The sequence below is a fragment of the Chenopodium quinoa genome, unplaced genomic scaffold (assembly GCF_001683475.1).
Source record: "Chenopodium quinoa cultivar QQ74 unplaced genomic scaffold, ASM168347v1, whole genome shotgun sequence".
NCBI lineage: Eukaryota > Viridiplantae > Streptophyta > Magnoliopsida > Caryophyllales > Amaranthaceae > Chenopodium > Chenopodium quinoa.
Window position 1 is genome coordinate 318,450 of NW_018745542.1, and position 12,061 is coordinate 330,510.

Below are 12,061 nucleotides of genomic sequence, written 5' to 3' on the forward strand. Positions count from 1 at the left end.
TTATAGCCCAGCCCGACCCGAATTTTTTATCACCTTTAATTAATGATAATATAATGTAATGAACATTACTTTTATTCAACCCCATAATCTAAAGACAAAATTCAAAGAACATTTCAAAATAAACAATTAACATGTCACAAATAAAAGTACATTATTCTGACAATCAAAGAACATGAAGGTAAAGAACATTATTTAAGTACACGTTATGTTCTTTACAATTTTATAACATGTCATTTGCACTTTAACGGAATGTTCTTTATATTTCTATACAATGTTCTTTACAATTCTATAAAATGTTCTTTTTACTTAAACTAAATGTTCTTTATATTTCTATGCAATGTTCTTTCTGCCTTTTTTTGGAAGAGATGCACCATGTGGATCGTGCATCCGCCTGCACGAACCATGCATTGTATAAATGTTGATGATTCAAAAGAAGAGATTAATCGAGCCTTTCGAGCCATAAGCATAAGCAACTCCATGTACATAGAGATTGCTCAAGTGCTTACTGATGTGAATTCATTTTAATCATATTTAATTGTACGAGTGGTTATTATAATTTTTCGAACAGTAATGATGATTTATAGACAATAATACAATACCAGCACCAAACTTTTTTATTTTCATAATTACTATATATTTTCCTTTTTAATAAGTACCTATTCTTGTTCAAAAAAAAAGGTACCTATATTCACTCTAATTACTATGATAGTGACGAAGAATGGAGTAATATTACAAAGTTGTAATCATAGCTGTTCCTTCAAAATGATCTTAAGCAAGAGCGTTAAATTATTTAATAACAGAGGGAGTATAATCTATCATGTTTGCTTGGATGCGAAGGTTGTTTGTAAACGATGCTGTAAAGAAGGCCATAGCAGCCTGAAGTCACAGATATGAAGAATGCAAAAGGAGCTCTAGCAATTCAGGACTACACAAACCAATCTCTAATCTGGTATTAATAGCTTATAAATCACAAATCCAGTCTTCAAACAAATCAAAATTTATAATGCTGTATAGCCTATAGGTATTGTGATTTTTTTTCTTTTCCCTTTTTCCCCAAATTTTGGAAAATAAACCAGGTCTAAAAAGGAAAAATAAACGAATTAAAACCACCCGCATTACAAAACTATCCATGTTCACCCTGCTCATCTTCTCCTCAAGGTAGCAGGGAGAAATTCCGGCTTTTTTCCAGTAAACCAAATCATTTGTCATCCCAGAAAATGCAACCAACTGAACACAGGGGACAAATTTTAGGCACTCTTGGACAGGGAACGCGGAAGCAGATGACCTCCTGACTCTAAATATGTCGCAGAACTAGTCTGTTTGTACAATGTGATCACCTTGTTCTTGAGCTTCCAAGAGTGAGTTCAAGATCATCAGGTACACAGTCTTCATGAATGATCTCTCCTTCCCAAGCCTTAACCAAGCCTCCTGTCATTCCATTACCGAATGCAAACTCAGCTGCCATTCCGTCTGGCATAGGAACATCTGCTGTACGATCAGAGCCAGTAGCAACAATAGGTGAGCACGTCCCACTCTGACCTGGGGTCCACATCCTTGAACCCCCGTCTGCAGCCATCACCATATCTCTTGAGACAAATGGGTTGGAGGATACAAGACTAAATGTTGGAGATGTGGGCGCACCATTTGGAATTTGGATATTTGCAAGCCAACCAGGTTCAGGAAAGCTTTGGCGGCCAGGGCTATGTGGTGTCGAAGAAGGTAAAGAGTAATTCTGTGGATTGGCCCATGGTGGGGCAACATTATTATCATCCCAGTCGTTAGTCTTGGTTCTAGGAGTTCTGCAGGTCGGTGAGCTCAATGGAGGTGTCACAGGGGCACTTATTGAGCCTCCAGGGCCATACAAATAAGGAAGCTTTGGAGATGCAGATGAAGAGCCAGACGAAGACAGGTTTTTCAGCCATGGAATGAGGGAATTAGGATCAGCAGTGCCATTGGCATTAGGAGAAAAGTATGAACGAGCAGGACTCGGGAAAGAGGAGGAAGCAGGACTTGGGTTATAGGATGCACCAGCTCGAGGACTGACTGGGTATGATGAGCATGGACTTACTGATGCAGAGCCACCAATAATATCCATGGACTCCAAGGGTCTGCATCCCTGCAAAACAAATGCCCTTTATGAGCAAAAAAACAACAGGAATAAAAAGTGGCAGCAGGGGTAGGAGCACAATTCTCATACATCACAGAACATCACATACTCCAGTAAAACATAGATTGAAATAAAGGATTACAGTCTGCTGTGTATCAGTCAGATCAGAGAACTTACATACCCAACTTTAGGTTATTAGGTACTTTTTGAGAAACATCCTACACCAGATGACATCGCAGTTTGTTAGCTAGAGAGCATGTTCTCAGATACAGGTGCAATTATGCACAGGTCATCATGTTCTCAAGTGTAGGTGCAAATGCGTGTGCTACAGAGGTCAAATTGTATATTTACACAACCGGGCTCACACACGGAACATAATAAAGAGAGATCTCTTTTCGGCATAATTAATTAGGTTGGGATTCACTGTTCATGCCTTGCAAAATCATCATGGTTAGGAGTTGAAAATACTCATGATGGGAAAGGCAAATAGATTATTCATTGTGTTTAGATCCTTTGACAATTCAATTCCTCTTTAGATAAATGTTCACAAAAGAAAGCAGAAGGTGCCAGACCATTCAAAATTATGACCAAATATTGACCATGAGCTTTTGTCTCTTAACCTATAAACATCATAATCCCATGTATAGGACCCGTGTGGGCCTCTACACTCGAGTTGTCTCCTCCATGGTCCAAAACCTCCAAAATGGGGTTGTAGCCCCATTGTCCCACCACCTTCATTTTCCCCTCGTGTTCCTACTTCCTTGACCTTAGCCACACATAGCAAATGGACATCGATATTTTATCATGTATTATTCTAACAAACTATTGTAGATTTCATCATCCTAACTTTACCTTGAAATGCAATTTCAATCAAGTCTCCATCTCCGTCCCCTCCCCTTGAAACTATACCAACTAATCTAGTTAATATCATCACGTACCACTTACTCCAAATCAAAAGACATTCCAACCACTATTTCAACCATGAGCTATGTGGCCTATGTCTAGTTCATGGTTAAATTGCTAAACATAGCCCTTAAAAAACAAGAGTAGAATTAGTAAAAACAAGTTCTAATTTTGCTCTACACTCCATATTCTCAACTCTACTCCCTAATTTATTTGATCTTCTTCTCATTTGACTTTTTCTTTCACGATTTTCAATGAATATCTATGAAAAAAAAATTACCTATATCTTTAACTACGTATAATTAAATCTTTTTGACAAATTTATACAGAGTACTTCAATACCAAACATTGAGACAAATCTATCAGGATCCCACAAGAGCATTTCTTTTTTTTTTCAATATATCAATGAGCGTCAAATTTTCTTCATCCCAAAATAGAATATTCCAAATAGGACAAACACAAAAGAATGGAAGGAGTACCATATCACGATACCATGTACAGTACATTTGAATTCAGTTAAAATTGCTCATTTAATTTCAGACTAAAACATCCAGACCCCAAAAAAGTCAAATATCAACTTATACAAAACTCCTTTACCACCTCAAAACGTAATAAACACGGCATAATAGTCCAGCTTATACTAATTGGCACACGGTTTCATAATTTCATAGATTATTATCATTATTATTAGTGATAACATAAAATAATGAAAACATAACCCCAATATTTCCACCAATTAAATAAAACTAATCCAAGAAAAATGAAGCAAAATGGGACCCTCACCTTGACCAAAACTAACAAAAAGAGAAATAAAACAAGCACAATAAAAAGTGGATCCCACTGCCCACAGGTGTGTCATCACAAGTCACGTTCCCTATCAACCCCACAATACTCTCTTTCTCTCTCCTCCACGCATGCCCATGCTCGTGTTTCCTAAAGTTTTTTCCCGGGAATCTCGCTTTTTTACCTTAAATTTTACCCTCCCAATGCACTTCATTTCTCCATTTTACCCCCCACCTTACGTTGATTAAGGAGTTAACTAATTATGGTCCCTTGTCGATATTTTTGATATAGGATAATCTTTTAAGGACGACTATGAAGCAATATATATATGGAAATAAAAACCGATGAAGGGAGTACATCAGTAGCGGAGTTAAGTTACGGAAATGAAATATAAAGGATTACACCTTATTTGGACTCATTTTACTAGTACAAGTGAGGAGTTAACTAATTGCAAGTATTATACTCCGTACGAGATACTCCCTCTATCTTTTTATTAGAATTTTATTTCTAACATTTATTACTCACATAATAAAAAGAAATAGAACTCTAATAAAAGGACGGAGGGAGTACATTGTATCACTTTTGTCACGGAATTAACCACAAAAGATAATAGAAGTAGCCAGTTACAAGTATTGGAAGGTAGAATATTATCCGTCTTACATTATCATGTAATCAAAAATTGAAGTAACTATTTTGCAAATGGACACACTCTCTCTATATTTCTCACATATAAAATCAAAATCAAGTAAGAATAATAGTTAAAGACGGATAAAGTATTGAACCAAGAATTCAACATATTTAAATATTGCTGGATATCAATAAATGTTTATTAAACTTAATTTTAAAACATACTTAATTACTAAACAAAAAAACATAACAAAAATCAAACGATTAGTGCATCAGTACAATTACAAATTTCCCCTTTTTTTATTTTTATAAGGTAATGTTATATACAGCCTTAAGCTTACTTTATTTATTAGTATTAAATTGAGAATTTATAAACAATTCACAAATAGGTGTAATAAATATTCATTTATTGTCGATTTTTTTCCATTTTTAGCTTCTTATATATAGGCTGTATATATTTTTAAAAAAAAAATACTGAGCAATGTACTCCTAATAATTAAACCATAATTAAAATAAGGAAATAAAAAACATACTCCGGAAGACATTTGTAATTCTATAAGGGGCAAAATGGCAAATTATGCGACAACATAAAAAATAAAAATAAAAAATTTGGAATCCCGAGAAAATAATGAAGACAGAAGGACAAAGTTCACATAAGACTAACAGACTGTTTGTTACGACTCTGAATTATAGAATAAATTACCATCAGTTTCTGATTCGCTTTCTGCCTTTTTTTTCGTCAGCAATGGCGGAATTTTACTTAACATGACAATTCTACCCTTAACAATCATACACAAAACTACGTACACGACATTTAAAGCTTATTTAACGGTAAATTCAAGGGTAATTATGTCAGAATAATGACACCAAATAATCTCTCTCCTGAAAATTTAGATCCATTGCTGGGTAATACGAGTACAGAAGTGCAGAGTCTTCCAGAAGCATGACATTGCTCTGTACTCATCCACCTTCTTCCGTACGCCATTTCCCACCTCAAATTCCATCATTTTTAACCAAAACAATAAAAGATTTTACCAGAAATTGATCTTCAACCAAATAAAATCAAGATTATCAATTCAGATCAAAATTTGTGAATTCTGCATTTTCCGCCCCCGTTAAAATGTGGGTTCAATAGGTTCAGCTGAATTAAACCCGGAATTTTACATTTTAAGGGACGGATCAAGTATGGGTTCATTAGTTTCAACTAATCCGGGAATTTACATTTTTTTTTTTGAAATAAAAACAAGTGGGTTCAATTAAACCCGGAAAAATTCACGATTTTCCGGAGACCAGAACATTAAATTAACACAAAATCTACCACAAAAAAAAAAAAAAAAAGGGATTACCTTGCGATAAGTAGTACCGTCTTCTTCGACAACCCAACCAGCTTCTCTCGCAAGAGCTTTAAGAACTTCATTATTATCACAATGTTTAGGGAGTTTATAATTACCGTACATACGAAGGCCTGAGTAGATCTTAGCAGCAATCGCACGACGTCGTCTTTCTCTCTTCTTATTATTTTCTCTTTCTCTCCATGTCGGCATCCTTGTTCCCGTCATTTTACCAGTGGCCGGAAAACCACTTTCCTGATCGGAAAACCGGGGGTGGTATTTTGGATTCTAGAGAGAGAAAGGGGTGAATGAGAAGAGAGAAAGTGTGGTTTTGTGCGGGGAGAGAAAGTGAGAGAAGGATAGAGGTAAAAAATGAGTAGGGTTTAGGAAATGGGGTTGGAGTTGGGGAGTATTTACGAAAACACCATTGAAGGGGGGAAGTATTATCCCCAAATTACGGGGGGTAATGCACGTGCTGAGGCTTTGGTGTTTTTAAGTTTGAACAAGTGGTGGGGTTCTAGGAAAGTGAGGGCGTGCGGGGCCCGTTCACCGTTATTTGATGTTTTTAGGGTTGCTTTGCGACCTTTGTTCCTTTTTGTTTGTTGCGTTTTACGGAATTAAAATCTATAAATTTGGTAAAACTCGAGTTATTTGTTAGAGTTTGAGAGACCCGAACTATATTTGAAATTAGAAGTTTTGGTTATAGATTCTAACAAATTTTCCTTACTATGAAAAAAAACTAAATGAAATGATCGACTTTGATGAAAAAGTTTAACAAAATTGATGCCAATAAGCATGAATGTGATCAAAGTCAATTTTGACTTTAGCTAAATCGAAGAAATATAAAAGTAGTAAACGTCTTCGATTTGATTGAGTTTTATTAGGAATATATTGGTCGTCTACAATTTACCTATTTTTACTTCATAAACTATTGGGTTAGTCAAGCCTGACCAATAATTTCGTCAGTCCACCTATAGTTTCGTGCGACAGCGTTTTGGTGGTGTGCGGCTTTTCTACTTCTCTTTCCCTTCTCTTTCTCTCTCCTTCTTTTCCCTTCTCTATCTCTCTCCTGCGATTTGGTGGTGCAATTGCAGTTGTGGAGTTCGCAATTTACGGATTCGGCAAATTTCCTTTTGCATCCATCAACATTAACCTTTATTGAGGTCGCAGGGGAGTTTGCTGGTTAAATAGCTGCTTCAATTGCTGAAGTTTGTTGCTTCAATTGTTGGAGTTCGCTGCTTTAATTGCTAGAGTTTGCTCGTTAATGATATCTCCGTCGACGTCCTTTGTTTGTTAATGGCGATCTTCTCTGTCAACGTCCTTCATTGCTTCAAACAAATGAATTTGTTGTTTCAATTGCTAATAAGAGGTCCTTCGTTGTGTTCATTCTCTTTCGCGAACTTCTCCTGTTCTCCTCTCGTCCACGTGGCAATTGTGGCGGAGGTGAGATGAGGTTTAATCTAGTGGCAGAGATGAGGTTCAATTGCAGCCAAGTGATATGTTTTCATGTGTGGAGGTAAAAATGTTGTTTGGGTCCAATTTAGTCCAATTGGGCTTAGGCATTAAATGATCCAATTAAAAGCCCAAGGTCAAGGTTCATTGTCTCCAATTGTGCTAAAGTCAAAGATAAGTCCTCAAGGTTAGCCAATTGGGCTAAGGCCCAACTTCTCCATGTATGCAGAGGTATAAAAGCCATCAATATTACATTTGTACATTCATTCAAGCAAAGCCTCAAGCAATTAATTCTCTTGCATAGTGTTCTCTTTCTACGCATTGTACTGACTTTAGCATCGGAGGGGCCTTCCTCGGCAACACCCCCGAGGCTAGTTTACGTGTGTTTACTGTGCAGGAAACCTTCGGCCCAACATTACTTGGATCGAATCTAGTCTTCTCCACTTCATCGGACCTTCGACAAGGTCCCATTGTTTCCACCCGAAACAATTTGGCGCCGTCTGTGGGGAAGACTTTCAAAAATCTTTAAGCCAAATTTCTAACCAAGATCATCTTGCAATAATCTTAGTAGCAATGGCTAAGAACCGCAAGAGCAAAGGCCTCCGTCAAGGAGCGGGCGAAAAGCCTAAAACCCCTACACCATCACCCTCGCCGGACCGGAACTCTCCCAAGGGTGCCAGCTCGGGGGGAGGATCATACAGGGAGGATTCCCTTTCTCCCGTAATTCATAACTCTCATCATAGGCCGAGTCACTCTCGGTCTAGCAGGGGTGAGTCCGATCATAGGACACATGCAGTGCCCCAAAGCCAACCATCGATTGTGCGCCCTCATTCCCATACTCGGCCGAGGACCCCTTTGACGAGGCCCAGCTCGGAGGAGGTGGCAAGAGCGCTGGCAGTGCTCATGGAGGCAATGAGGGCACAAAATATGCCACCACCTCGTGATCGAACTCCTCCGTATACCCGGCATCAACGGAGGAAGCTAGACCATGATGGAGGGAAGCTTCCTTCCGGGAACTGGAAGAGTGGGAAGAGGATACCTGGAAAAATGAAAAAGAGAGGAAAAAGAACCCTCAATTTTTCAAAGGATCCTCATCCTCCCGACCAGAAACGCAAAAGAGCAGCAGCTCAACTTCTCGGCCAGAATCCACTCACCGAGAAAAACCTGAGACTGTTCGCCGAAGCGTCCTCGGCCGACTCGGCGGCAAGGAACCGAGCGTGCACAGTCGCCTCTCGTTCCCTGCGGCCGAGGCCCAAACTTCCCAGCCAGGGACGAAAACCACTCCTACCTCTCTAAGAGGGCGGAGCGCGGTCCCTTCGGCCAGGAACAAGGGCAAGGCCGTTATGCTACCCGCCAGTTCGCCATTCGAGCAATGGATACTGGAAGAGCACGTGCCCACGGTTAAAATACCGTCGCACATCACATATGACGGGACCTCGGATCCGAAGGATCACGTGGCCTCGTATGAGACTCATATGCATCTTTGCCCCAGATCCGAAGCGACTTGGTGCAAATATTTCCCAACCACTCTCAAGGGGGTCGCGCAAGCGTGGATCTCCAAGGGAGTAAAGCAAGGCTCCATAACAGGGTGGGATGATCTGTCCTCCAAGTTTAGGAGCAAGTTTTCCACGGCAAACCGCCGAGAGAAGACTACTGCAGAACTCATGAGTCTGCAACAAGGGGAAACCGAAAGCCTCCGAGACTATCTGACCCGTTTCAGTAACGAGTCATCCAGCGTCTCTCAGCTGGACCAGGGGCTAGCCGTTTTTGCAATGCAGAATGGCCTTCAGCCCGGGAAGTTCCTAGACTTCATGGTCATGCATACCCCGCAGACCTTGGAGGAAGCTCTGAATGCCTCGGATAAGTTCATCCGAGCCGAAGAATGGAACAAAGCGAAAACCCAACCTCAATTTGGGGAGGGAAACAAAGACAAATACCCTTGTCTGAAGGCTAAGGCCATAAGGCAAAGGGAAAGTCAAAGGCCTCAGAGCAATCTTCGGCCAGCGACCCAAAGAAGGAAAAATCTGCCTCATACACTGGCAGATACGAGTCCTACACTCCGCTCTCTCTTCCACGCGCCAAAATTTACAGCGTGACGAAGGAGGAGCAGAGTTACCGAAAGCCGAGACCACTCCCAGAGTGGTATCAACGAAAAAATAAAAATCAGTGGTGCGAGTTCCACGAGTCTCCGGGACACAACACTGAGGAGTGTATCCAACTGAAGGACCAGATAGAGGACATGGTCCGGAAGGGATACTTGAAAAAATACATCACGGATCACCGCGAGAAAAAAGAGTCTGAGAAGTCAGCAAAGGACTCTCGGCAAGACCTCGACTTCCCCCGGAAGAACAGTAAAAAACCGGAGGGGAAATTCTCTCCGATCAATGTTATCTCGGGAGGAATATGCTCTCGGAGGGAGCACAAGCGACACCTTAGGGCTTTGACTCATCAGGTGAACAACGCTGACATTCAATCTCCCCAGTCGCCGGTGCCGAACATGACGTTCACAGCCGCCGACTGCCGGGGGATTACGTTCCCTCACGAGGATCCGTTGGTGATCATCGCCACGGTGGCCAACCACGACGTCAGTAAGGTCCTTGTTGACGGTGGCAGCGGAGCAAACATTCTGTTCCGAAAGGCCTACAATCAAATCAAGCTGAAGCCCAAGCACCTTACGCCGGTACCCTACCCGGTATCCGGGTTCAACGGGGCTTCAACTTATCCAGATGGGAAGGTGACACTTCCTATCACCATCGGCTGCGATGAGGCAGCCAGGAACGTCATAATTGAATTTTTGGTCATTGACGCTCCTTCAGTGTACAACGTGATTTTGGGGAGACTCATAATTCATGAGATCCAAGGGGTCGTCTCAACTTATCAGCAGCTGATGATTTACGTCTCAGACGCTGGCTTCCCCGAAAGGATACAGGGCAACCAAAAGGACGCCCGAAGGTGCAACTACCTCAAGCCATCCAGTAGTCGCCCAGATGACGACAAGGATGAGGAGGAGAAAGAAAAAGAAAGAGAGCCAAGCACAAAAAATCCGAAAGGCCTAAGTGCTTCGGCCCAAGGATCTGTACCCAGAGGTAAAGGGCCCGAAAGGGAAAAGGCTAGCTCTTCAGCTGAACAGCAAGACTCAGAGAGCCAGCCGAAGAACAAAAAGACTAGGACACCTGCTGACATAGGCAGCAGGCCAGATTATGAAGAGTCCAGTCCATCAGCAATGGACATGGACCAACAGACTGAAACAGTTGAGTTGGCCGAAGGAGACGTTGAGAAATGTGTAACAATCGGGATGGACCTTGATCCGAACACCCGTTGTGAACTTATTCAGCTCCTTCAGGAAAACAGAGATGTGTTTGCTTTCTCGGCAGCTGATATGCCCGGGATAAATCCAGACCTCATCTCCCATAAGCTTAATGTTGACCCAACGTGTCGACCAATTAAGAAAAAGAAGCGGAATTACTCCGCTAATAAGAACCGAGACATCGCAGCCGAGGTCAAAAAATTGCTGGAGGCAGGCTTCATCGAACCTTGCCAATATCCAGAATGGCTGGCAAATGTGGTGATGGTTCAGAAGGCCAATGGTACCTGGAGGATGTGCGTTGACTTCACGGACCTAAATAAGGCTTTTCCGAAGGATTTCTATCCCTTGCCGAGGATCGATTAGCTAGTCGATTCGACAAGTGGCCATGCCTTGCTTAGTTTCATGGACGCATTCTCGGGGTATCATCAGATCTTCATGCACCCCGACGATCGAACAAAGACAACATTCGTCACGAACGCTGGGGTGTACAATTACAAAATGATGCCCTTCGGATTGAAAAATGCGGGGGCAACCTATCAAAGGCTGGTGGATCAAGTTTTTGCCGATCAAAAGGGCCGAAACATGGAAGTCTATGTCGACGATTCGATCGTCAAAAGAAAAAAACCTGAGGACCATGTTAAGGACCTGGCTGAAACTTTCGCCACCTTAAGAAAGCATCAAATGAAGCTGAATCCGAAGAAGTGTGTCTTCGGCGTGAAGTCAGGGAAATTCCTTGGGTTCATAGTCAGCAAAAGGGGGATTGATGCCAATCCCTCCAAAGTCAAAGCAGCGCTCGACCTTCCTAAGCCGAAAACAAAGCGGGATGTTCAGCGGCTCACCGGAAGAATGGCAGCCCTCTCGAGGTTCATTTCCAGAGCTTCGGATAAGGGGTTACCTTTCTTCAAAGCCCTGAAACTCCCGAAAACAAAAGAGCTCGTTTGGGAGGAAGAGCAAAAAGACGCCCTTAAACAGCTTCGGGAGCATCTGGCTCAACTCCCAACGCTGGCTAGCCCAGCAGAAGGAGAAACTTTGTACCTGTATGTGGCCGTTAGCCCAGCCACCATCAGTGCAGTAATGCTGAAGGAAGAAAGTAAAAGTCAGCAACCGATCTACTTTGTCAGTCATACACTGACGGATGCCGAGACTCGCTACCCTCTACTCGAGAAAGTCGCTTTCGCGGTAGTAGTAGCTGCTCGGAAGTTGAGGCCCTATTTTGATTGCCACCAGATAGTGGTCTTAACTGATCAGCCGTTGGAAAAAGTTCTCGGCAAGGTTGAAAAATCTGGTAGGATAGCCAAGTGGGCTTTTGAGCTCACCGAATTCAGCATCAGCTACCGTCCGAGGGCTGCCATAAAGGCTCAAGCCCTAGCGGATTTCTTGGCCGAATGCTCATACCAAGAAGCGCTAGACAATGAAAAGAAAGTCTGGACCGTGTTTACGGATGGATCTTCTACCGAAAACGGTTCGGGGGCAGGAGTAGTGATAACTTCTCCCGAAGGCAAATCCTTTAGGTATGCACTAAAATTTTCTTTTAAGGCCTCGAACAACGAA

At 41.8% G+C, this 12,061-nt stretch overlaps 1 protein-coding gene across 1 annotated transcript; it reads right to left on the reverse strand.

Moving 5' to 3' along the window:
* Positions 1–918: 918 nt before the first annotated feature.
* On the reverse strand, positions 919–6,196 carry LOC110716109 (BES1/BZR1 homolog protein 4-like). The gene is made up of 2 exons (XM_021894744.1): positions 5,767–6,196; positions 919–2,116 (listed from the first exon to the last, which is right to left on the reverse strand). The coding sequence occupies exons 1-2, from the start codon at positions 5,977–5,979 to the stop codon at positions 1,334–1,336; spliced, it is 996 nt and encodes a 331-aa protein (XP_021750436.1). The 5' UTR covers positions 5,980–6,196; the 3' UTR covers positions 919–1,333.
* Between the last annotated feature and the right edge of the window lie 5,865 nt (positions 6,197–12,061).